The sequence below is a fragment of the Chiloscyllium plagiosum genome, unplaced genomic scaffold (genome assembly GCF_037043375.1).
Source record: "Chiloscyllium plagiosum isolate Xiang-an unplaced genomic scaffold, Cpla_swu_hap1 HiC_scaffold_15, whole genome shotgun sequence".
Taxonomy (NCBI): domain Eukaryota; kingdom Metazoa; phylum Chordata; class Chondrichthyes; order Orectolobiformes; family Hemiscylliidae; genus Chiloscyllium; species Chiloscyllium plagiosum.
Genome location: NW_028270153.1, coordinates 38,767,087 through 38,794,904, shown reverse-complemented (window position 1 = coordinate 38,794,904; position 27,818 = coordinate 38,767,087). Strand labels below are relative to the sequence as shown.

At 40.0% G+C, this 27,818-nt stretch overlaps 1 protein-coding gene across 2 annotated transcripts in view; it reads right to left on the bottom strand.

The window, feature by feature from the left end:
* Nucleotides 1-12,558: 12,558 nt before the first annotated feature.
* The window catches only part of LOC122560101 (thyrotropin-releasing hormone receptor-like), a 28,708-nt gene continuing 13,448 nt past the window's right edge, over nt 12,559-27,818 (bottom strand). For both annotated transcript variants that reach the window (XM_043710336.2, XM_043710335.2), the window contains exon 3: nt 12,559-14,457. In XM_043710336.2, coding sequence (XP_043566271.1) covers nt 14,044-14,457 — 414 coding nt within the window. In that variant the 3' untranslated portion in view covers nt 12,559-14,043. The remainder of the gene's footprint in view (nt 14,458-27,818) is intronic.

The following is a 27,818-nucleotide window of genomic DNA, read 5'->3' as shown; positions in this document are numbered from 1 at the left end:
GCCTTTTCTTCCTCAGGCCACTTAGGAAATTCAGCATGTCCAGGAGGACCCTCATCAACTTTTACAGATGCAGCATAGAAAGCATTCTATCGGGATGTGTCATGGCCTGGTACAACAATTACTTTGCCAAGGACCATAAGAAATTACAGAATGTTGTGGGCACAGCCCAGACCATCACACAAGCTAGCCTTCCATCCATTAACTCCATTTACACTTCTTGTTGCTGCAGAAAGATAGCCAATGCCATCGAAGGTCCTTCCTACCCTGTTTATAATCTCTTCCAACTCCTTCTGTCAGGCAGAAAATTCAAAAGCTTAAACACATGTACTAAGTCGTTCATGAACAGCTCCTTCCCTGCTGTTATTAGCCTGCTGAATGGACTTCTCTCTTTTTAAATCTAATGTTGATCTTGCTTTTGTATACCTCCTGTGCAGCTGTAACTTTGTATGCCTCGCTCTGTTCAATCACCCTATGATCTGTATGCCCTTATATGTAATGATCTGCCTTTTTTAAATTTATTCATTTTGTGGGATGTGGGTGTCACTCATTCCTCGTTGCCCTTGAGAAGGTGGTAGTGAGCTGCCTTCTTGAACTGAATGAAACAAAACCTGCAACCCATTCTAAAAGATGAAAGATTTAACAGCAATCTAGATGTGTTCATTATATCATTTCAGTTGCACGACACTGTAATCTTTTGCTGCAAATTTTGTGTCTTATGGGCCTACTATGAAGGAGCAGCACTCCAAAAGCTAGTGTCTCCAAATAAATCTATTGGACTATAACCTGGTGTTGTGTGATTTTTAACGTTCTTGAACCACTGCAGTCTACCTGCACTACATGCAAAACAAAACTTTTCACTGTACTTAGGTACATGTGACAACAATAAATCAAATCAAATCAAAATTAAATATTCACAGGTGGCTGGAAAATGGGAAGCATTCAAAAATGACAATACGAGAGTCCAGAGACAGTATAGCCCTGCTAGTGTGAAGGGCAAGGCTGGTAGGTATAGGGAATGCTGGATGACTAGAAAAATTGAGACTCTTGTCAAGAAAAAGAAGGAAGCATTTGTCAGGTATAGACAACAGGGATTGAATGAATTCCCATCAGAGTATTAGGACAGTAGGAGTATATTCATAAGGGAAATCCAGAGGGCACAAAGGTGACATGCAATAACTTTGGCATGTAGGGTTACAAAGGGTCCTAAGGGATTCTACAAATATAATGCAGACAAAAGAGTAACAAGGGAGAGGTTGAAACCCCATAAATATCAGCAAGGCTGCCTATGTGTAGAACCACAGGAGAGGGTGAGATACTAATGAGTATTTTGCATCAATATTTATTGTGGAGAAGGATTTGAAACTGGAGGACTTGGGGAAATAAATAGTGATGTCTTGAAAAATGTCCCTACTAAGTGGAGGAGGTAGTGGGCATCTTAAAACACATAAAGGTGGATGAATTCCCAGGACTCGATCAGGTGTACCTGAGAATTTTGTGGGACGCTCAGGAAGGACCCCTTGCTGAGGTAGTTGTATCATCGATAGTCGCAACTGAGGTACCAGAGAACTGGAGGTTGCCTAATATGGTGCCATTATTTACAAAAGGTGGTGAGGAAAATTCTGGAACTTCAGCCCAGTGAGCCTGATGTCAGTGGTGGGCAAATTGTTGGAGAGGATTCTGAGGGACAGGATTTACATGTATTTGGAAAGGCATGAACTGATTAAGGATAGACAACATGGCTTTGTGCATGGGAAATAGTGTCTCACTAACTGGATTAAGTTTATTGAAGAAATGATGAAGAAGATTCATGAAGTCAGACCGATGTACATTGAATTTCAGTAAATTGTTCAACAAGGTTCTGCATGGTAGGCTGGTTAGCAAGGTTCGATCGCATGGAATACAGGAAGACTAGCCTTTGGATGCAAAATTGGCTCGAAGGTAATGGTGGAGGGTTGTTTATCGGACTGGAGGCCTGTGACCAACAGTGTGCCACAAGGATCAGTGCTGGGTGCATTGCTTCTTTGTTATTTATATAAATGATTTGGATGTGAATATAGGAGGTACAGTTAGCAAGTTTGCAGATGACACCAAAGTAGGAGGTGTAGTGGACAGTGAAAAAGATTACCTCAGGTTACAACGTAATCTTGATCAGATGGGCAAATGGGCTGAGGAGTGGCAGATGAAGTTCAATTTAGATAAATGTGGGCTGCTGCATTTTAATAGGGCAAATCAAGGCAGGACGTATGCACTTAATGTAATGTCCTGGGGAGTGTTGCCGAACAAAAAGACCTTGGGGTGCAGATGCATTGTTTCTTGAAAGTGGAGGAGCAGGTAGACAGGATGGTGAAGAAGGTGTTTGGCATGCTTGCCTTTGTTGATCAGTGCGTTGTGTATAGGAATTGTGAGGTCATTTTGCAGCTGTACAGGACATTGGTTCGGCCATACCTAGAATACTGTATTCAATTCTGGTCTCCTTGCTATATGAAAGATTGTGTGAACCTTGAAAGAGTTCAGAAAGGATGTTGCCAGGGTTGGAGGGTTTGAGCTTAAGAAGTTGAATAGGCTGGGGCTATTTTCCCTGGAGCGTCAGAGGCTGAGGGTGACCTTAAAAAGCTTATAGAGTCATGAGGGACATGGCTAGGGTGAGTAGCCAAAGTCCTTTCCCCAGTTAGGAGGATCCAAAATGAGAGAGCATAGGTTTAAGGTGAAAGGGGTAAGATTTAATAAGGACATAAGGTGCAAACATTTCATGCAGAGGGTGGTACATCTAGGGAATGGGCTGACAGGGTAATGAGAGGCATGGATAGAATCGATAACCAGAGACTTTTCCCCAGGGCAGGATTGACTGCCACAAGGTGTCACAGTTTTATAGTGTTAGGAGGAAGGTATGGAAGAGACGTCAGAGGTAGGTTCTTTACTCAGAGAGTTATGAGCGCACGGAATGCATTGCCAGTGGCGGTTGTGAAAGCAGAGTCATTTAAGCGACTGCTGGAGGTGCACATGGGCAGCAGTGAATTGACGGGAGCGTAGTTTAGGTTATTTTATTTTACATTAGGATTAATCCTCGACACAGTATTGTGGGCTGAAGGGTCTGTTTCTGTGCTGTACATAGAACATAGAACATTGAAAATACAGCATAGTACAGGCCCTTCAGCCCACAATACTGTGTCGAGGATTAATCCTAATATAAAATAAAATAACCTAAACTACGCTCCTGTCAATTCACTGCTGTCCATGTGCATCTCCAGCAGTCGTTTAAATGACTGCTTTCATCACCGCCACTGGCAATGCATTCCGTGCGCTCACAACTGTCTGCATAAAGAACCTACCTCTGACGTCTCTTCCATACTAACACTATAAAACTATGAACCTTGTGGCAGACAATCTTAACCTGGGGAAAAGTCTCTGGTTATCAATTGTATCCATGCCTCTCATTACCCTGTATACCTCGATCAGGTCATCTCTCTTCCTCCTTCTATCCAGAGAGAAAAGTCTGAGCTCAGTCAACTTCTCCTCGTAAGACAATCCCTCCAGTCCAGGCAGCATCCTAGTAAACCTCCTTTCCACCCTCTCCAAAGCCTCTGCATCTTTCCTATAATTGGGCAACTAGAACTGGAGACAATATTCCAAGTGTGGTCTCACCAGGGTTTTGCAGTGCTGCAGCAAAACCTCGTAGCTCTTAAACTCGAGCCAAAACACCATCTGCTTTTTTAACAACCCTATCCACTTGGGTGGCAACTTTGGGAGATCTATGCACTTGAACACCAAGATCTTCTGTTCCTCCACACTGCCAAGAATCCTGTTTTTAATCCTATATTCAGCATTCAAATTCTACCTTCCAAAATGCATCACTTCACATTTATCTCAATTAAATACCTTCCCTTCATAACTACTCCTTTCTCTCTCCAAGGCTATGGTAAATGTGAGGCAGTCGTGGTCACTGTCTCCAAAGTGTTCTCCCAACGCGAGATCTAACACCTGTCCTGGCTCATTGCCGAGCACCAAATCTAATCTGTCCTCTCCCCTCGTCAGCTTGTCTACATACTGAGTAAGAAAATCCTCCTGACCACACCTGACAAAAATGGCTCCATCTAAACCATCTGCACTAAGGAGGCCAATCAATATTGGGAAAGTTTAAGTCACCCATAACAACAACCCTGCCATATCTGCACGTTTCAAAATCTGCCAGCCTATGAGTTCTTCAATCTCTTTACTGCTATTAATAGGTCTGCAGAAAACCCCCAATGAGGTGGCTGCTCTCTTGCTTTTCCTAACTTCCACCCATACTGACTCAGTTGACAAATCTTCCTCAACAACCTTAATTTCTGTAGATGTGATGCACTCTCTGATTAGCAATGCTACATCCCCTTCTCTTTCCCCACTCCCTCTCCCTGTTCTTTTTAAATGTTCTAAACCCTGGAGTATCTAGCAGCCATTCCTGCCCCTGTGAAACCTAAGTCTCCGTTATGGCCACTACATCATAGTCCAAGTACTGATCCATGCTCTAAGTTCATCATTTTTATTTCTGACACTCCTTGCATTAAAGCAGACACACTTTAACTGATCCCTTTGCTCCATCACATAAAAAATCTTCTCTATAGATTCACTACATCCTGTCACTGACTCATCTACAACTACCCCCCACCTCAGATGTGTAGCTCTGGTTCCCACCACACTGCCAAGTGAGTTTAAACCCTCCTGAACCACTCGAGCAAATCTCCAAACCAGGACATTTGTGCCCCTCGAGTTCAGGTGCAACCCGCCCTTCATGTACAGGTCCCACCTTCCCCAGAAGGCATCCCAATGGTCTAGGTATCTGAAGCCCTCCCCCCTACACCAGCCTCACAGCCACATGTTAAGCTGCACTCATTGACTGTTCCTCACCTCACTGTCTCGGGGCACCAGTAGCAAACCTGAGAAAACGACTTTACTCATCTAATCTTCAGCTTCCATCCTAGGTCTCTGTCGTAACGTTCCAGATCCTCAATCACTTTCCTGACTATGTCATTGGTGCCAATATGTACGACGATTTCTGACTGTTCACTCTCCCGCTTCAGAATCCTGTAAACCCGATCGGCGACATCCCAGTCTCTGGCACCTGGGAGGCAACATACCTTCTGGAAATCCCGTTCTTGACTTCCTGTCAATCCATCTAACTATTGAGTTCCCTACCACTAGCACTTTTCTGTTCTCTCCCCTTCCTTTCTCAGCCAAAGTGCCAGGCTCAGAGTCAGAGATCTGACAACAATGGCTTTCCCCTGGTAGGCCGTCCCCACCAGCACCCACTTAAAAAACAAACGCTCACCTTCCCAGCAGGCTCCACTTCTTCCGCTCTCTGCTCCCGCCACCCAAACTTGAAAAGGGCATCTGTGTGATTCTGTGACTCTATAACTGAAGAAAGGGGTTTTCTATAATGAGGAATGCTAAATGGTTCAGGTCATTACCTTTAGCACATCTTTCCTTTGCAGTTATATATAGATTACTTTGGATTGGTAAAAGCAATTTTTACTTGTATGTATTTTTAAAAAAAGACAATTGTGAATCTTTTTGGTTCATAATAATCCTAATGATATGCTCTCATAATTAACATCTGGAGTTTAACAGTCTAAACAGGTGCACAACAAATATTGTCAATTCCAATCAGTGCTTTATAATAGGCAGTTGCATATTTGGAGATGGGATGCTTTTAGTAGTATAGGAAATTTCTATTATCTTCATACTTTCATGATTTTTGTTCACAAATTAAGACTGAATGTGATTCATGTAAGTGCAACATAGTTCTATGCCTGAGTATAAGGCTGCAGGTGTTCAAACTTATAACAATCTTTGGATCTATACATGTGGTTTTGAACAGACTTCATATTCTAGCTGCAATCACATTTACTACTAATGGATCTTACTAGAACTCTCATCCATTTCCTGCACTGTGGGATGCTTTTCTGCATACAGCCAATATGAAAATGCCTTGAGTGGTCACGTATACTGAATTATCACTTCTGTGCACTGTCAGCAGAAGCAATATGAAGTATAGCTTGGATCAATGTGATATTTCATGATTTATATTAATCATGTAGAAAAGGTACATATCAATTTACTCAAACAGGATTGAATTTTAATAATCCAACTTGCCATTGTAGTCACAGCGTGTGAGGAACTGAACATTTGGGAAGTGGCTTTTTAACTGAGGAACAGTATTAGCATTACTTTCCAGCCTATTAGAGAAGGCGACCATGATCACATCCTATGTTAAACTGTTGACGATTGTCTGCAGAATTTCAACGTGCATGGCCATTAATGATGAAAGGATTATGTCTCCCAGCTTCCTATTTCCAGTACTAGATATGACACAGCCACATGGGACTCAACACCCACTGATAGCGGCTTTGCTCTTAGCAAGGAATGAAAAATGGTCAGCTGCAATGAGGACTGAGAATCCTCTCAACTTATCAATTCTGATTCCTATCTTTCATTTTCCATGGGTCCGGCTAGAGTGTCTCAGGCAGTGATGCTGGAGCAGAATGAAGACTTCTCTAATAAGATTCATGAATCTGAGAGAACACATTACATGATTCCTGCATGCCCTCTCCAACTCAAAAATGCAAACTTAATGGAGAATCCAAGACTACTGGTGAGGTTTTCTTGTGGTGAAGTATATATCAAAAGTGAGCAGGAGCAAGGGTTGGAGAATGGGACAGTAGTAAAATATATTACGTAAATAAGATATATTAATGAGGCCCTTAAATATTGCATCACAACAGAATATTCAAAATTGGGTAAGGATACTTGGGCACTTTGAGAACTTTGAGTCTGGTCCTGGATTTTGAAAGGTTTGGGCAATGGACCTGGGGAACAGCCGTCGTTTTAGTAACACAGGAACATAGGTACAGGAATAGGCCACTCAATCCCTCAACAAAAACCACTGCAACTTTTTCAGATCTTCTTGACATAGACACTTTCTAGAAGGGGATGTGTGATAGTTTCTTCGTGAGTGCAGCAGCTTTGAGGGCAGCATGCAGAGGTGCAGAGACACTGTGTGTGCATTCACTGATGTTCATTTTGACTTCCACTGAGATCTCATTACATGCTAATCCATTTACAACTCCTAAGACCATGAAGAGATCCATGCCCACAAGTAACAAGACCTGGACAGCATTCAGACTTGTGTTGATAAATGAGAATTAGATGTGTCATCACTCTGCATCAAGCCATAACTATTGCTATGCAGGGAGAATTTTACCACCATCTCTTGACATTCAGTGAAATCACCATTTCTAAATTTGCTCGCACATTAACCTAATGCAGCACATTAACCTGAAACTTCATTAAGTGAGCTATTAAAGTACTGCGGCAAAAAAAAAACTCAGAGTTTTTTAAAATTTATTCACATGGCATGGGGATCACTGGCTAGAACATCATCTACTGCCTCAGAATATCTGGTTACATGTTGTTGGGCAGGCTCAGGCATCAACTGTTTTCTTAGTGGTGCTACTTGTAGACATAGTCAGGCATCTTCTTACTTTTCACTGTTGCTTTAGTGCACACTGAGAGACTGTTTCTTCTTGTTTGCAGAAACAGTTTTAACACGGAGGGAGGTACAGGAAGCTTGTGACTGTATATAGTAGCGAAAAGAACATACAAAAGTCCTGAAGCAGATGGACACATCACTATATGGAACGATGCTGCAAGAATGTCAGTGGTGCAGCATGTGTCAGCAGTTTCAATGGCAAACAATTAATGTACTCGAAGAGTGTGGAGATGCGTGATCAAAATCTTGGAACTCCCCACCTAACATCATTATGAAAATTTCTGCATCTTTGCAGTGGTAGAGGCAGTCCTGGAGGCATGTAAAAACAGTCAGGGTCTTTCTTTTTGGCTCCTCAAGGGAGGGCTGTTACAAAGTCTATCTTGGGGCTGTGGGTTGCAGTCAGTCAAGGCTTTCCTGTGAAGTCAGTACAGAGGAAGGCTACAATCAATTAGGGAGTTGGGCTGCACATAATCTGACAATGTGTTAGAGGTCAATTTACAGTGTCATCATGGCTTTGGACAGCTCAGGTCTGGAGATTTGCCTTATTGTGTTTGGTCACTGAGAGAGTGGGGTCAATTGCAGATGGGAAGATGGGGCCAATTAGTGGATCACAAAGGACTGCTGAATCTGCAAGGGTAATGTGCCTAATCTCTGGCAATCCTCGGAGAGTTAGAAACAGCCGTCATTTCTTCCTTCACTTGCTGTAAAGACGTGTCAGTGATGTGCTCATTAGACTGTGTCCCTAAATTTAATCAAGATAGAGCACTGTGGTGAATGTCTTTGAGCTGGTGGGTGCTGCAGCTGGCATGGTGGATTGCTGGTTCATCTTCTGAGGATTTTCAAACTTTCTCCACAGAAACGATTATGTTGAGGAGGATTTCAGGCCCCTGCATCTCGCTAGTATTTGCATAATGGAGCGAAATAGTTACTGAAAATGGAAAGAAACTTATACAGTGCAAAGCTGGAATTGATGTTCGTCCAAGAAGAGCAGTGTTTTCCTTACAGGGTTGGAGGATCCAGGCTGCCTCTCCATCACCACACCCTGGTTTTCCCTGGCTAATTCAAATGTTCTTTCCTCAAAAGGGGTGAAGAGGGAACAAGCAGGATGGCTAGAGAGAAACTATGGATGTAAACTATTTAGATTTTCATGACATTTGATAAGGCACTACACATTAGGCTACTTTATAAGTTAGGAGCCAATGATGTTGAAGGACGTATTTTAGCATGGATAGAGGAGTAGTTGCTAAATAGAAAACTGTGTTGTGACAAATGGGATATTTTCAGGTATGGCAGTGGGATATTTTCAGGTATAATAGTGGATTACCACAAGAATCAGTGCTGGGGCCATGATTAGTAACAGTATATAGTAATGACTTGGATGAGGGAAGTAAATGTACTATTGCCAAGATAACAGATGATGCAAATAGATGGAAAGGCAAAGAGTGAAGGTGACACGAAGAGTCTACAGAGGAATATTAACAATTTAGCTAAATGGACAAAAACTTGGCAAATAGAACATAATGTGGAAAAATGTGAGGTTTGTGAATGTAAACTTGGGATCGCAATGGCGTAATAGTATTATTGCTTGGAAATTAATCTAGAGATCCAGATGATGTCCTAGGGACTTGGGTTTGAATCCTGACATGACATTCAGTGCAAAAACAAAGGCATTAAACAACTAATGGTGACTATGAAATCATGTCGATTGTTGGGGAAAAGCTTATCTGGTTCACTAATATCCTTTGGAAAGGAAACTGCCATCCTCACTTGGTCTGACCTACACATGACTCCAGACCCACGGCAATGTAATTCAGTTTTAACTGTCCTCTGAGAAATTAAGGATGGGCAATAAATGCTTGCCTGCAAGTGACACCCGAATCTAATGCATGAAAGAAGAGTTTGTGCACACTAACAGGAAGAATAGAGGAGCTGAATATTATTTAAATGTCATAAGACTGCAGAAAGCTACAGAGCAGAGGTATCTGGGAGTCCTCACCAATAAAAGCAAAAAAGCTAGTATCCAAATTCAGTGAGTAATAGGTATGGCAAATGGAATGTTGGTCTTTCTTTCAAAGGGAATAGATTATAAAACTAATGAGGTTTTGCTAAATCTATACAAGGCACGAGTCAGACCACAGCTAGAATATGTGAACGGTTTTGGACTTTTATCTAAAGAAAGCTATGCTATTATCAGTGTGGTGCTTGTAAACAAGTCAGCCAGGTAGACCTCTTAGAATATGAGCTCCTTGATTGCGGCTATTAATTTGGTCTAATCGGGAAGCCCTGGCTTCCAGATAGGAACAGGAGTGTCAGACATCCTGTTCACTATGAGAGCTCCACATATAAATAAATTTATCTTGGTGACGGGATACTGGCCTCTGTGGAGTTATCTCAATTGGAGGAATTCCAGAGTAGGTTCACTAGACTGAAACAAGGTGTGGAGGAACTGTCTAATGATGAGAGTTTGAGTAGATTGGGCCAGTACTCATTGCAGTTTAAAAGTAAGATAGGTGACCTTATTGAAACAATCAATGTTCTTAAGGAACATGACAGGGTATCAGAAAGGTTCTTTCCCCTGTGGCAGAGTCTAGGACCAGAGCACATAATCACAGAATAAGAGGTTGTACTTTTAAGACAGAGATGAGGAGGAATTTCTTCTCCCAGAAAGTAGTGAACCTGTGGAATGCCATATTGCAGAGGGCTGTTGAATCTGTGTCATTGAGTACATTCAAGGCTGAAGTAGGCAAAGTTTTAATCAGTAAGGGAAATAGAGTTGTGAATTATCACATTTGCCGTGGTCACATTGAATAGTGCAGCAAACTTGATGGGCTGAATGGCCTACTTCTAGTCCTACATCTTATGTCCTAACTGAGGAGTAGCTTCTGGTTTGCAGAGTCAGAAATGGTGTTCAGTTAGTATTTAAATAGGGCATCAGAATTTTCAATCCAAGAAGGTCTCACTAGCGGCAGGAACTATCAGCTCGCTTGCCATGCAAATTGACAAGAAACTTATACAACTTTATACTTGCATAGAAAATGAAATGAGAAATGTATGGTCACACAAGATCAACTCACCCAGCGACATTCAACAGTTCACCTCAATTCTTTAAATTAAAAGGTGAAGTTTTACCAATGATTTTGCATCATCTTTTCCCTTCGTGACATTTGATAAAAATGCATCTACATTCCTTTGATTGCTAATATGAATTTAAGAAATCACAGCTGACAGAACAAATTTATCCTGATACAAATTAGATAATGAAGTTTTTTTTTCTTATTAGTTGATTATTTTAGTTTTTGAAGAGTTGTGATAGGTATGAATGAATCATTCATTGCTGGCTTACCTGGAAATTAATTCCTGAAACCTAATGTTTCCCAGGAATATCAGCTCCTATCACTTGATGTCATAGCTGACAGTGGCAATGGCCACAAAACATGCAACTACAAAAGCCATCTAGTCAGCTGTACACTCGTTCAAATGGTCTGTTGCTCTTTTCAATTATGGTTGCAAAGAAAAGCAAATTTAATATAATAAAACCATGAGGACTAGATGGTGTACCTGGACAAATCAGTCTCATGTTCAACTTGAAAGAAAATTTTGATACATTTTTGTTTCTTGGTAATTTGAAATATTTTTACTTAGTCCACAGTGGCAATTACTGAATGCTTTCGAGCTGACTCTATTAGGCAATTTCTCTGAATTTATGTGTAAATGATTTTAATCCAGTAATTCTCTGAGGGCAGGAAAAAAAACTGATTCTTTGAAATTGCACTGCTGCTCAACCAAGATCCAATTATCCGAGTATAATCAGATATACGATCCGTCTCACAATGAAATACTCAGCTGCAATCTTTCTATCATTTTCACAGTTGTAGCAAAATCTGCAATTAAAGCTTCAAGGATCAAAGTTTATAGTCTTCACACATCTGTAACAAAACAGCTGACATGAAACTAAAATGTTCATTATTCTTTCAAATATGGCCTGACAACAGGCTTATGTCTGTATTTTCCTGATAACTCAAAAACATTGCAAATGTAGTTATTAATTAAATGCAGCAAGGGTGTTAATTCACAAACTCCAACCATTAATCATTATGTATGGGTTCTTAGTAAAAGGGAAATGATGTAACATAATTTTTGCAGTGCATATTTCATTAAAGCATGCAAACTGAAGTTAGGGATTTCTTTCCTAAATGTGTTCCCATTTATCACAGTGATAACAAAGGATGATAGCTAGAGGCAGGGTTCCTTTAAACTCCCAATGCTGTTACCTTAGCTGCTTGAATATGTCCATAATAAGTAACAAAATTAATTACTGTACTATGTAGGTGTTATGCCTTTTGGGAGTGGGAATCCTGGTGATCTTGGTAGTCTCCCAGTGGGCTCAAGACATCCTCTTACTCGGGCATTCCATGTCCCATGGTAGGGCCCAATGATGCCAATGATCTATCCTAGAGCAACCCTCCTCACTGCCCTCATCACCACACCCCTAGCCGCAATGGCCTGCTCCCATGGTTCCTTGTCAGTCCCAACAATGATCATCATTGCTGGTCTTCTGATTGGTTGGCACCTCTGGAGCACACATGTCCATTCGTCAAATGGACGTGCGTCACAACAGCAACTGATCAGTTGGCAGACCATCAATGAATGAGGCTGGTCTTCACATTAATGGCTGAAGCAGGTTTGCTCCCATTTGTTAGACTCGCCGCTGGGTGCCACCATCATGCTGATAAAATTGCTACCTATTTGTCTAATTCTGCCAAAAGATCTTCAACCATTTACTTTGAATATTATTTTTCTAAGGTCACACACTGCAAATGTTTACTTTATTTTCTTCATTTTTATGAAAAGGTGCTATATTATTATATAAATGTAAAATCTCTATAAAAGCAAGTAAATTGACAATGCAATTAAACAGCTTTTGAACTGAAAGGTAATAGGTGAGAAAATAAGGCGTTTGATGGCAATGGGCTTTAAGAAAAGACAACATTCTATATTATTAGATATTCTGATATCAATTAGTGACAAGATCATTGTATTCATCGCTTTAATGGACAAATACTTAAGAACAAGAACATTCACTGAACATTACATACAGCCTTACAATTTTACAATTCAAAACATACAGAATACTTGGAATCATTTGATTTATATTTTATGCAAATTAAAGATCTTAAATCTGTTCCAGTGATGATACTTTCTATTGAAATATACATTAAATCAGTTTACTATTCAAATCAAGATAAAATTCCCAAACTACATTTGATTTCTGGTTTGCACTATGAGCATAAATAATTGCAGGCATGACTATGAGGCTTATTGGCATTCTAGCCTCAACTAAATTCACAAAACTACTTTAAAGCTGTAGGAATAGTTTGTTGTATGTCATGTGATCTACTTACATTTTAAACAATTGCGTACGATACACAGTGCTGACAAAAGAATGGCAATAATTGATAATGAGTTCAATAAATTAATCTATAGTATGATCACACAATATTAACATTCACAAAAAGTGCATTGTGTTGTTTCATCAAGGTCCTAGTCCTAATAAATATGCAGTGCTGCAACATTTGCTTGAGGACATTTCGAAATAAACATTAGCAAATTACACACATTAGCATACATCATTTAAAACCCAGCAACAGAAAGTAATTCTGTGAATTATCAGAATTGGATTTAGAAGTCTGTGTGCTATAGAACAAAAGATAAATGTCAAACCAATATCTTTGATTACTTAAGCATTTTTGTACCGTGGCACACTTTTGTTTTTAATTTTAATAATGGAAACTTCTTGGCTTATGTTAAACAAAAATAGGTAACTATTGAAAAGTACTATTATTTATCATTTAGTTACATAAAGATATGGCACTTTATTTTATTCATGATTGTCATAAAGCTACCATAAATAAAGATTCAAAGAACATTGTAAATATTTCAATAAATACCTATTTATTTTAGGTGACGTCCTAAAATTATCCAGGTTTAACATCTTTTCTGTTAACAGTCAGGAAAGATTCATAATAATAGAACAATTGTAGTGTAGGTCCCTGTATGAAGGGTTACCACACACTCTAGAAAATTCTTGAAATTGCAGAGCTTCAGGAGATTTCTAGACTGTTCTTAGTCCAATGTTGTGCTGACTACAAATAAGCTGTGTGTTGGGTAGTGAGTGCAGGAAATTTCTTCTGTTATTGAGAGCTCAAGCATAAGTTCAAATACTAAATCAAGTTTATAATTTTCCTACAAATAATGTTTGCACTCATCCAGCTAATTACTTGTACTGTGCCAACATTAATTTCCAGTACATGAATTGTCTCTATAAAATGTTGAATATATTTTGCTTTAAAACTGTCAAGGACAAGGAATTAATATTCATTTTGAGAATATTATATAGTGTTATATAATATTATATTGCATCAGCAAAAGGAAATAATAAAAGATTATTTAAGCCATATGCTTGCCAAATAGGTATTTAATTTTCTCTTTCTATTTTTTATAAGTTGATCATTATTATTTCAGGCAACACTAAATGTGCTAGTATCACAGCAAGTATTATCAAAATTTAACTTCTTATTAGGAATTGGATAGCCATTAATATCCTCTTGCTCTGTTAGATCATGATCTGGACTTTCATGGGACATATCTTTCATTACACTGTAGTAAACAGGTACATTATAGGCAGAAGGCTTTTCTGCCCGTGACTGTTTGCATTTGCAAAGTTTTTTGAAGGCAGCACGAAATTTCTGAGACATTAGATTGTAAATGACAGGGTTGATGGCGCTGTTCAGATAAATGCTCATCCTGCAGAATAACAGAAACCAAGTGTTCAAGTAGGGTGTATTCATGAAGGAGTTGACAACCACCAAGGTTCTGTAGGGCATCCAGAGGAGAGCAAAAAGGATAACCACCACTGCCAACATTTTAGTGACCTGAAAATGCATATAGGAGAGAAAAAAATGGATTATTAGATTACTTACAGTGTGGAAACAGGCCCTTCGGCCCAACAAGTCCACACCAACCCTCCAAAGAGCAACCCACCCAGACCGATTCCCCAACACCTAACACTACGGGCAATTTAGTATGGCCAATTCACCTAACCTGCACATTTTTGGACTGTGGGATGAAACCCGAGCACCCGGAGGAAACCCACGCAGACATGGGGAGAATGTGCAAACTCCACACAGACAGTCTCCCAAGGCTGGAATCGAACCTGGGACCCTGTTGCTGTGAGGCTGCAGTGCTAACCACTGAGCCACCGTGCCGCCCCGATTACATTAAATCTTGAATTGGTAAATTGATTTCTCTGAGGTTTTTCTGGGCTATCATTACCTAGAAATCTACAACTTTAAAAAAAATGGAACTGTTTAATTGGACAGGGTACTTTACTTTCCTTCCAAGAACTAAAGAAAAAACTGAGGGCCTTACACGTACACCGAACAATGCAAACACTATTTGTTGTTATAATTTGCATTGCCAATATGCATGCATGGTGAAAGAAAATAAATAAAGGGTTTCTATATATGCAGCAGCTTTCAAAGATTCAGGCTATTTCAGAGTGCTTTGGTATCACTGTTAGTTTGTGGGCAAATGGGACAGTCAATTTGTGCAGAGTATGACCACACAGATAGCAATGAGATGGGTGACCAGTTATCCTGTGTCTGTTGTGTTGCTTGATGCCTGATCTTTGGCCATTACATGGAGAGAACTCGCTGTTCTTCATCAAGTCCACACCCTCGTTATCTATAAACCGTTCAGGAAGATTGAACAGCTTCTTTTGTTAATTGTCCTTGTATTGTAAATATTAAATTCCAGGATGACTGCTGATTTAATATCAGGTAAGTAATCAGGCCTCGCTCGGTGTCTGTTTGTACCTCTGTGTGTGCAGCAGAAGAAAGAGAAGCATGAGAAAGAAAGAGTATTTAGAATCAATGTAAGTTTTCTAATGATAAGAAAAGTCAAAGGAAAACATTGTCCAGAATGCAGAGTACAAAAGAAATGTAACCATGAATTCTCAGGAGAGGGTGTAAATCAGCACTCAATATTATAGATAAACCATATGGAAGTCAGAAAAAAATTGCAAGCCCTGGCAACACAAAGAAAAACATTTGCCTTGCTGCTAATCCCACAAGGAGAAAGAGGATAGAATAATGACGGAAAATAACAGAGGAAAAAAGCAATACATTGTGTCAAATATGCGGTAAGTTAAATGAAGCAAGAAATTATTTAGAAAGAGAAACCCAAATGTTTCCAAATCTCAAAGCCATAAAATTAATGAGTGCATAAAAAATAATTAGCTGTATCAGACGTAGAAACACCAGAATTAAATATTGTACCATAAATACCAACTGAAGTAAGAGAGAAAGAATTTGGTTTTGCACAATGTTTTTATTAACCAAAGAATGTTTCAAAGTGCTCTACAGACAAGGAAGCACTTGTGACATCTTGTCGTTGTTGTAATATTGGACTGAACCTTAAGGTTTTATTGGCTAAGTCCAAGATACAATGAGTTTTTTGGTGAGAAATTTCACTATGAGCAGAATCAGTTCTTTTGCAATGAATACGAAAACCAATATGAGAGGGCTATCGTGTAATGACCAATCCACAGGTTGTGGACTGTGATGGTATCCCTTCTTATAAGCCAGAGGGATGAGTTCAAATCTCACCTGTCCTCAAGATGCCTCATAACATGCTAAAAGACGTTGATTCAAAATGTTTATGGAGTACTTGTGGTGCACTGGTAATGTCCCTACCTTGGAGCCAGAAGTCCGACTTGTTCCAGAGGTGAGACATGACAAATTGATTAAAAACATATATGCTGCCAAGAATAACTAACAGTGTAAACAGATTTTGTGGGTTGGTAACCGCAGCCCGACAGTTAAAGCGATGGGCTCTCTCCTGCCGTCTTGGGGAGGTGGTGGATTAGTGATAATATTACTGAACAAGTAATCCATAGAGCTAAGTTAAAACTCTTGGTTCAAATCCCATCAAGCAGTTAGTGAAATTAAAGAGGGGGCTCTTGTCCCTACTTCCAGAAGGCCCAGTTTTAAGTCTCACTTACTCCAGAGGTATGTCATTACATGACTGAACAGATTAAAAGTATGAACAATGTCCAGTTTTATCGAAAACATCAGTGAACAAAGTGATATTGCAATTATGTATATTTGAAGCATAGGCTATAATATGGGGCTGAATTCTTTGATTACATCAAATCTTTTGAGGGTTTTTCCACTGTGAGGTCTAGTGGGATTTCTCACCATTTCTTACTAAACTTATCTCATTCCTCGCAGCTTATCTCCTGTAAAGACTCAATTCCATTCTCCCAGTTTCTCTGAATCTTTGCACTTTTCTTTGATGATGTCACCTTCCCCCCAGGGTGGGGGAGTTTGTGGTGATGTTGGGTGGAGGGGCTCGGTCATTTTTCTCCTTTTTCCTTTCTCCTAAACAGAAGATTCCCTACTATCATGGTCCTCAGCCATGATCAACCCATCTAACGCACAGTTGTTCTCATTCCTTCCCTTCCCTCCCACAACAATGATAGAGTCCCCTGGTCCTCACTTTCTATCCCAGCAGCCATTGCTTCCAAAGGATCATAAGCTGCCATTTCTACCACCTCCAGCAGAATGACATCACCAGACTCATGTTTTCCTCCCTTATCAGGATTCCGCAGGGACCATTCCCTCCACGACACACTGGTCCACTCCCAACACATACCCCCACAACCCAATGAAATCTTCCATGTCATCACAGATCTGTAAGAATTCGTGCCGCCAAGATCTATTTAAAGTAAATATTAACAACTTTAATTCTTAAAGTATAACAGAGAATAATTAACTAACAACTATTCACAAGTCCTTACTCTAACCTATCTTTTACTTTCCCTTCTATAATACTCGTCCGATAAAACTCCCACTTAAGATTTACAAAACAAAACTTCCTATCATGAAACCAGGCAGCTTTCGGTTCTATTTGATTAGATTAGATTAAATTACCTACAGTGTGGAAACAGGCCCTTCGGCCCAACCAGTCTACACCGACCCTCCGAAGAGTAACCCACCCAGACCCATTTCCCTCTGACTAATGAACCTAACACTATGGGTAATTTAGCACGGCCAATTCACCTGACCTGCACATTTTTGGAGACTGTGGAGGAAACCGGAGCACCTGGAAGAAACCCACGCAGACACGGGGAGAATGTGCAAACTCCACACAGACAGTCGCCTGAGGCTGGATCTTCCTGTGTCTTTTTTTTCTTAGGGATTTCTGCTTCACTGGTTACTGATCAAAAAAAGTACCGTTTAAGAAAATTATTTTTCAGTCAGTCTGCTTACATGCTGGGCCTTGGTGGTTCTCCTCCAACTGTTCAATTTTCCCCTGTATTAAACCCTAAAGCATCGGATTGTGTAATTGGCTTTTAAGATTCTCAATATACTCAATTCAAACTTGATTGGGATTTGGTATTTTTCAGGGAATAATTTAAACTGATTGGCCTAATTCAAATTTTTTTTTGTTGTTTCCAGGCAACCAGCTACTCCAATAGCTGGTTCCAATTGTGTCTTATTGAGAACATTTGGTGCTGTTACTGCGAGCTTTTAACTCTCTTAAAAAGGTATAGTTCACCCACATCTTCATAACAATATAGTCTACTCTATTGACTGCTCACAATATGGTGTCCTCTGCATTGGGAAGATAAAACGTAGACTGGGTGGGCACTTTGCCGATCACCTATAATCTGCCCATAAAAAGAGTCAAGCTTCCAGTTGCTTACCACTTCAACACATAACCGTGATCCCTGGCCAACATTTCAGTCTCAGTGCAAGACTCAAGATATGTTGGAGGAACAAAACCTCCTCTTCCACCTAAGTACCTTCGACACTTCAGAACTCAATCTTGATTTTAACAAATTCAGACCATGAACACCTCCATCCATGTTCATTACCGCACCTATACCACAGGTTCAGTTCCTTATGAATTGCTCCCAGCAATTTCAGCTCCCATTTTCAATTATTCATTGTCACCACTATCACCTATTCAGCTTTTCTGTTCTCTGGTTTACAATCAGATGTCCCATTGTCAGCTTCCCTTTCTCTTTCTCTCTCTCTCTCTGTGTCTGGGAACCAACTTCATCTATCTGTCTCTCTGCTCTCCCCACATAACCCTAGCCCCTGACATCAACATCAATACCACTATCTCTCAACTGCTTTTAGTGCTAACTGTGACTTAACTGTGTTTCTCTCTCTCTCCACAGATGTTGCCAGACCTGCTGTGTTTTTCCAGCACTTTCTATTTCTGTTTGTTCCATCTCATTGACAACTTACCTTGGCCCAGTGGCATCCCTCTCATCTGAATCTAGCCCCAACTTACAAGCGCTGTTCCTGAATGAACTGTCCCTCAGCAGAAATCTGCCAAAAATCCTGTTGCCCGCACCATATGTAGAAGGCCACTGTGCACTCAGATAGGCACTAACATTGTGAAGCTGCTCAGCTTGGTGATAGACATTCAGTGTGAAGATGACAGAAAGGGGGAAGGTGGTATGGAGATGCTCTAGCAGAGAGCTGGAGGTCTTGGTGGATATAGGATGGTGCAAAGAAGGGACGTCCTCTTATGGAGGATCAGTCAACAGAAGCGAGCGTGACACCAGACCATGACAGCCTGGTCCAAGGTCACCACCTGGGTCAGTGAAGTCTCCACAATGCAGAAGAACAGCCAGAAATCCCACAATAACATTAAAAGTCTTCCTGCTCCAATGGGTTAAGAGCACACTCTTCCCTTTACTAGATTACTCACACTCTGCCTCTGCAGCTGCACCCACCTCCCGTTAACTTTCATGCTCTGGCACTCTCCTTATTCCCTCACAAGCTCTCACACCCCTACCTCCACACCACCAACCCCCCGGATCATTAATACTGCCTGGTCTCTCCGCTGCCTATTCACTCCCTCGGGAGACCTCATCACAAATCCTCCACTAGCACCTCACTAACAGCCATATCACTCACTTTCACCTCACAGAATCCCTCTTTTGCTCTCATGACAGGGGAAGCCAGCCCATAATAGAGCAGAAAGGTCTTGGATAGGTAGAGAGGTATCAAACATCAGACTTCTCAACTCCTAGGAGGACACAAGACTGTCCTTGCTGGAGAAAACTGGAACTACTCCTACAGGGATGCTGAGACGTGCATATCCTGCTACCTAAGAACATACCGTTCTTCATTCCACTGCAGCCCGCTGTCAGGGACATTCATTGCTCACCATTTCTAACCCATGACACGGTCTCTCTCATGTCCTACTGGCAGCAGCAGGATGTACTAAACCTTGGTACAGAAACGGCCTGATCAACCTCTGAGGTCAGGAAGATTGAGACCTCAGCAAAAGCATTGGCAAGGCTGCCTCCTACAGCCCTCCATCAGCCCAGATACTGTCATTTAGCCTGGGGAGCACAAGCTGGTGAGCATCTCGTTGCAACAATGCTACGGCTGGTCAAGGAAGAAATGACTCAGGCCTTGACAATCAGAACTATTGATGACTGGGCACTTGTTCGACCCAGACAGGAGACGACCTTCTGGTGTCAGTGACTGGGGGCTCTGTCCACATGCACAGGGAGGAACAGGAGGGGCAGGCAGGATGCAATGGCTGGCATTACGCAGAAGCTGCAGGAAGTGTAGCCACACTAAGGGGACCCAGTTACTTCTGGGCATACGATAGTCTGGCTGTCTTGCTGAACAGACTGGATGACCAAGTCTAGCACCCTCACAGTGCACACACCTGCACTCCATCAGTCCAGCCATTTATCCTCCGGACCTCAGGCTCAGCTCTTCTTTCCCATTGCACAATTGTCTGCATTTTAACTGTAGCGTATAAATAAAGTGTTTTGCACTTAAAGACAAGTAGTTTAACCAATCGAATTGCATTTGGAATACAACGCCTTATACTTTCCTTCAAAATAAGAAAACATTAGAGTCTAGGCTACCTTCTTAATATTTTGAGGGTGTTTGCTCTAGACCTGCAATGCAGCACCCAGCAGCAAGCAGCAGCGAAAGACTATTACAAAGATACTTTGTGCACAGGTACACACACAGCAGCTCATGACAAGTTGTGTACAGGTACAATGATTTGCTTAAACAAACCATAAATATTAATATCTCCATTGACATAATGGAATTCAAGAGCTTGATTCAACAATATGGCAGCAGACTCTTGCATTGAACTTGGTCAAATTATCCTCATTTTCCTTCGATATTATTTTTGATTTGAAACATGGTGCTGCAGCTGGTGGGTAGAGATTTGACTCGGCTGATCTTGTTTGTAATTATGTTTTTGTTGTACATTTGATTGCAGCATCTATTCTCAATCATCTCAAAAAAAAACATAATATTTAAATTTTGTAAAACTTATCTCCCAATGACAAAAATATTGTGTGCAGTGTAAAATGGGCTGGAAACATGTTATTTCCAATTTTCTCCGAGATGGGTTAGGGTTGATCCAAGATGAATTAACTCTCTGTGTCTTATTGTTTAAAACTGTTACACTGCTTATAATTCAAATTCATGATCTACAACATATAAGTAACTGTGAAGATAACATTGTGTGAAGTTTTAAATTTAAAAAGCCCTGAAGGAAAGCAAAAGTATTAGTTCTAAATTTTCATGTTACAACTCCTTTATAAACGATTTGTTAAACACAATTTGTTATACAATACTAACAAAGCAAAGTATTATAAAGGCTGTTTCAAGCAAATAGCCACTATCAAATACTTAAAAAGGTCTCTGATATTATCACATTGGATGATCCTAACATGAATATTTATTAAGTTACATGAGAACTTGTTTGTATTTATACTTCTGTTGTTCATTTGACTGGAACATCTATTCTAAGTAATCTCAAAAAAGTTGGGATAATTTAATTTTGCAAAAATTATGTCCCAACAATAAACTGAATTAAACTGTACTAATGATATTGTAGTACAAAATGAGTGTATGAGATAAAAGACTTACATAAATAGCTAATGCTATTTTATATTTACACATATAAAACAAACTAGGTGTGGAATCTTACCAGGCTCTGAGCAATGTGGATGATAGTGAAATAGCTGATAAAGTCAAGCAGGATGTTCAGAGATCATCTTGCCCATATCTTGTTGCTTTTCCTGTGCAGCATCATGAGATTCTTACTAGGCAGTGGTGAGTTCCCAACTGATGTCATTATTGCTTGTGAAAGGCATTGATAACCAACTCACCACTGGTTGCAATCTCATCAAAGCAACTGGCCATCAGGAAAATTCAAGCTAGAAACCAGAGCAGGTTCAACCACCATTTGCTCCAAAAGACCTCTGTGTTGGACATCAGGAACTAACATCTTGAGTACGCTCCACATATACCACTACATACAGTCTAAATAATTTTGTCTTGACATCTAGGACTTGACCATAAAATGCGACTTTTCAGTCTTGACATGAAGAAGGACCTTGCTTGATATTTCAATTATAACCATTGTCCCACAGAGTTCAGTGGCTGGGATGTTTCTGTCAATTATTTCCTCTGTTCTGATTAAAATAACACCAATTTTTTAAAGACATTTTTGTATTTGGTCATAGCAAGCACCAATCCAGTGAACTATTGTTTATATTACCTCAACATATTTCTGTAGTATGGAGCATAGAATTATGACAAGAATCTAACTGTGTTCTTACCAAGATTTTATGAAGTGTAGACACAACAAAACTTAAAAAAAGCAAAACTAAGACATGTTGACACTCTCATTCTCATTCCTTGTTTATATATAATCCTGAACTTTTTTTTGGTAGCACTTGCCCTATAATAATTCTAAATTTGTGCCTTTGCAAATTCATTTCTGGCAAGGCTTATCAACAAATCAACCAGGTGACAGTTCATTTAAAATATTATTTCAGTCATGATGCTTCCAAATTTCATTGTATATCAGTACATCATCAAGATAAACTGCACAATTAGGAATACTGGCTATGATTTGTTTCATCTGTCCCTCAAACATTTCCAGGGTAATTGTCAAGCCTGAATGTCATCAAACAGCATTGGAAATTATCATGATTTGTGATACAGGTCAATATATCTTTAATTCTGGCTGTTAATTAACTTGATGGTATTGTGATGAAGCTGCTCCTTTAATAAGATGATGTAATCCTTGTTTTTTTTTTAAGAGAGGGCTTAAATGACACAAACTCCAAAAGATTTGGGGTATAGGGTTTTAGGGCCAATTTGATAACAGTAACGGATACTGCCTGAGGCAGAACGCTTTCAAGTTAAAAAAGTAACACTTATAAAATTAAAGGGGTGTGGCCTGTTGTCCCCACCCAGCATTTCTCTGTTTTGGGGTTTTTTTAAGCAGTATGTGGAAAGAAAGCTGCTGGACCCATAGAAGCAGGTCCAGGCTGGTACTCATCCTCTGACGTTTCTCCTGTAAGAACTTGTGTTTAACCTTTTGTGCCAAGGAGTGACTATGGTGATTGCTGCAGGTATTTGGAACAGCATCATTAAGATGGGATGAGCTGTTGGGTTTTGGAGAGGTTACATTATTTGGTATTCTGTTTTCTGTTTGCGTTTCATTCAGTAATCTTAGAATTAAATTCGATTTTATTTAAATCTTAGTGGTTTGACCAGCTGATTCTCTCCTGGAACATCCACTTTAACCCACCTTAAAATAACTAACAAAGTTAGGGTCTGGGCTACTTGCTTGAAATGTTTTGAAGGGGTCTGGCCTGGTCCATAACAGATTAAGGGCTCTTTGTGGGATTTGTTCTATAGTTTCAAACTGCAATTAGAGTTGTTGGTCCCGAAGGCAGTGAGTAGTAGGCGCTAGTGTCTTTTGTTCCGGGTGTTGATTTTGGTTGGTTTAAACAGTGCTTGGGATAATAATGGCTCTTTCAGTCAGCAAGAGTTTTCTGGAGGTGGAAGAAGTGACCTTGGGGGTTTTACAAAAGGTGACTAAGGCCAAGCTGCTGGAGTTAGCAGACAAGCTGAAGTTGGAGCTACCTTTTTCCTTGAGAAAAGGAGAGATAATTACAGCAGTAGCTCAGCATTTAAATTTGCTAGAAATGCCATCAGAATCTTTAGAAATGGCAAAAATTCAATTGAAAATGAAGCAGCTTGAGTTAGAGGCAAAATACAAGAAATTGCGATTAAAAGCAGAGGAGAAAGAAAAGGAAAGAGAGAGAGAGAAGAGCGAGAAAAGGAAAGAGAGAGAGAGAAAAGGAGAGAAAGGGGAGGAAGAAAGAGAGGGAGTTTGAACTTCAGAAATTGGCACTTAGACAGGAGTTCAAAAATTCATTTTCTGAAGTAGGGTGAACTGATGTGGAAGAGCAGAGTTAAAATGGCAAGATTAGCAGTTGAAATGGTTGATGGTTATGAGTTGGTCCATAAAGCAAAGTTTGCGTTCCAGAATCAATTTCAATCCATGTGGAATCGAAATTGGGGAAAAGAGAAATCCTCACGTGGAAAGGGAAAGGTAGATCACAGTGAACATAATAAGGATAACCTACCACAGGTAATAAGCAAACTGTTAAAGGGAACAGAGAAGTTTAAAAGCTTCATTGTTTTCACTGCCATAAAGTAGGTTACATGAATTCACAGTGTTGGTGGGTTAGGAGAAGCACTGGGCAACCAGATGTAGGAAAACAGGATAAGCCAGTGAATTTTGTCAGAATGGTAGCAAAAAGCACAGTGGAGGCTAGAAAGCTGAATCAGAATTTACAAGCTGGTCAGAAGTTGGTTGAGGAGGAAGTGGCAGATGTGAAGGTAAAGTTTATTCGCATAGGCCAGGAGCCACAGGTAAAGAGATTACAAATATTAAGAGACGCAGAATCCTTTCAGTCTGTCATGCTGAAAGGTGAGGAGATATGTACTTCTGAAGGACAATTGCCAGAAAAGGTACAGGTAACGGGAATTGACAATGAGATAAAAAGCGCTCAGTTATGTAAATTGAGGTTAGAGTGACCAGTGAACAGTGAAGAATTTGGGGTAGGAGTACTGGACAAACTCTCAGCACCAGGAATATAATTTGTTATTGCCAATGATATAACTGGTTCACACGTAGGAGTGCTGCCTACTGTGGTTGAAAAGCCAGTGGAAATTAAAGCAACTGAACTATTGCAGAATACAGATTGAGATTTTTCCTCACTGTAAGTTTATGGGGTCACAAAGTCATCAGCTGAAACAGGAGAGATCAAAGAGTACAAATAGGAAAGTTGAAGTGGAATTAGCAAAGACCCTGTTTGATCAGATGGTTGGCACAAGCCAGGAGCAGATAGACGACAAAGCTGACATCTTTAGCTCAAATACATTAACTGAGTTACAGCAGAAAGCTGAAAACTTAAAGCAATTGTATCAAAAGGCATACACAGAAAAGGAAACTGAATGTATCCCTGAATATTATTATCTTGAAAATGATGTCCTAATAGGAAATTGGAGACCATTACTATTCAGGCAAATGAGGAATGGGCAGACGTTCATCAACTTGTATTGTCAGTGGGGTATAGAGAGGACGTGTTGCAAATGGCACATGAACTACCACTAGAGGGTTATTTAGGAGTGAGGAAAACACAGGCTAATGTACAAAAACATTTTTACTGGCCCGGACTGCACACAGATGTAGTTGGAGTTTTCCAGACGTGTCATGTAATCAGGTAATTGGAAAACCACAGGCAGTGATAAAGCCTGCACCTTTAATACCAATTTCTGCATTTGTGGAACCTTTTACAAGAGTCTTACTTGATTGTGTAAGTCCCCTACCTCAAACAAAAATGGGAATCAGTATTTGTTCACAATTATGGATGTGTCAACTAGATTTCCAGTGGGAATTCCATTACGCAATATCACAGCTAAAAGGATTGTAGAGGAATTTACTTAAGCTTTTCACTACTTACGGGCTACCAACAGAGATACAATCAGATCAAGGGTCAAATTTCACATCAAAATTATTCAAGGAAGTTATGGACAGCTTAAGAATAAAACAATTCAAATCTACTGCATACCATCCAGAATCACAGGGAGTAGCAGAAAGGTGCATCAGACACTAAAGACCATGTTGAGGGCTTGTAGTCAAGACTATCCAGATGATTGGGATAAGGGAATTCTGTTTGTGCTTTTCATGATCAGAGATGCATCAAATGAATCAACTAAATTCAGTCCATTTGAATTAGTTTTTGGGCGTGAAATGAGAAGGCCGTTAAAATTGGTTAAGGAGAACTTGGTAAGTCAGAATGGACTATGTGTCAAATTTAAGGGAACAATTAAATAGAACTAGAGAGTTGGCTACAAAGCATATAAACATATCACAGCATATAATGAAACAAGAAGCAGACAAGAAATCGAAAGTTCACAATTTTGCTATCAGGGATAAAGTATTAGTGTTACTTCCAGTGATAAGTGAACCTTTAAAAGCAAGGTTTAGTGGACCTTATCAAGTCAAAAGGAAATTGAGTGAAGTGAACTACTTGATAGGGACTCCACACAGAAAGAAATCTCACAGTGTGTCAAGTGAATATACTCAAAAGGTATTTTGACAGGGAAGGAAAGCAAAAGGAGAATGTGTTATTGATTACAACACAGTGAAGAACCCAGTTCAGAGGATTTTGAGTTGGACATTCCTCAAATTAAATTGGACAATGAGGAAGTTGTCAAAAATTGGTATAGATTAATAGAATTACCTTCCAGAGGAAAATCGGAATGACCTGAAACAGTTGTTACTATCACATGGGGACATAGTGGAAATAAGCTGGGAAGCAATTACATGATGTAGAAATGGTAGATGCTGTTCTGAGTAAGCAACATCCTTATAGGCATAACCCTCTAAAGTTGGCACAGGTTCAAAAGGAGACTAAGCTCCAAGACGACATATTGAAATAAGTTACAGTGACTGGAGCTCACTCAGAGTAATGGTGCCAAAACCAGATGCTACCCAACAGTTATGTGTGGACTATTGCAAAGTCAATGCAGTTACAAAGGCTGATGCATATCTGATTCCACATTTGGAAGACTGTGTTGAGAAGATGGGACAAGCAGCTTATATTTCTAAGTTGGACTTGCTTAGAGGATATTGGAGGTACCTTTTTCAGAAAAAGTAAAGACAATTTCGACTTTCGTAACACTGAATGGACTATATCAGTTTAAAGTCATACCATTTGGTATGAAAAATGCACCAGCCACATTTTAGAGACTAATCAATAAGGGCATTGCCAGATTACTCAACTGGTCATACATATAGATGACCTTGTGATTTTTAGTAACAGATGGAAGGAACATTTACAACATTTATCAAACTTGTTCAATTAACTTTGGAAGGCAGACTTGGTGATAAATCTGGCTAAAAGTGATTTTGCCAAAGCCCAAGTACCTTCCTGGGCTATGTCACTGGACACAGACAAGTGGCTCCACAGGATGCAAAAACAAAGGTAATTGGGGAGTTTCCCATACCATCGACGAAAAGAACAATACTACAGTTCCTGGGATTGAGTGGATTTTATAGAAAATTTGTACCAGATTTTATCAGTGTGGCTGCTCCACTCATTGAATTGCTAAAGAAAGGCAAGAAGTTTCAGTGGACAGCAGACTGTCAGAAGGCATTCGACAGCCTGAAAACTGTGCTAACCACTGCCCCAGGATTAGCCATACCTTAATATGCAAAGCTATTCAAGCTGGCTATAATGCAAGTGATACGGGTGTCAATGCGGTGCTCTAGCAAGAGGACGACGAGAAAATAGAAAGACCTATTGGGTATTTCTCCAGGAAGTTGAACATTCAACAGTAGAAATATTCGATGGTTAAGGAGACTTTGAGCCTGATGTTGGCATTGCAACATTTCAGTGTTTATGTCACCAGTAACATAACTGAGGCGATCATGTACACTGATCATAACCTATTGAAGTTTGTGGAGAAATTTAAGGACAAAAACGCCAGACTGATTAGATGGAGCTTGTTGTTACAGCATTCAGTTTGAAAATTGTGCATGTGGCAGGACATGAAAAGGTGATTACCGATGCATTGTCAAGACACGAATGAGAAACAAAGGCATTTGGTGGTGGGAATAAAACAGGCTGAAATGGAAGAAGGTTTTGCATGTTTACACATTTAATGTGTCAATGTAATGTAGATGTGTGATTTAGAATACTAACAATTTTTGAAGGGGTTTTAAAATAAAGCCATCTTTGGATATTGATGGTTCTTCTTTTTTTAAACGGGAAGGTGTGACAAAGCTGCTCCTTTCATAGGCTTATGCAGTCCTTGTGTTTTTTTTAGGGAGGTCTTAAATGACACAGACTCTGAAA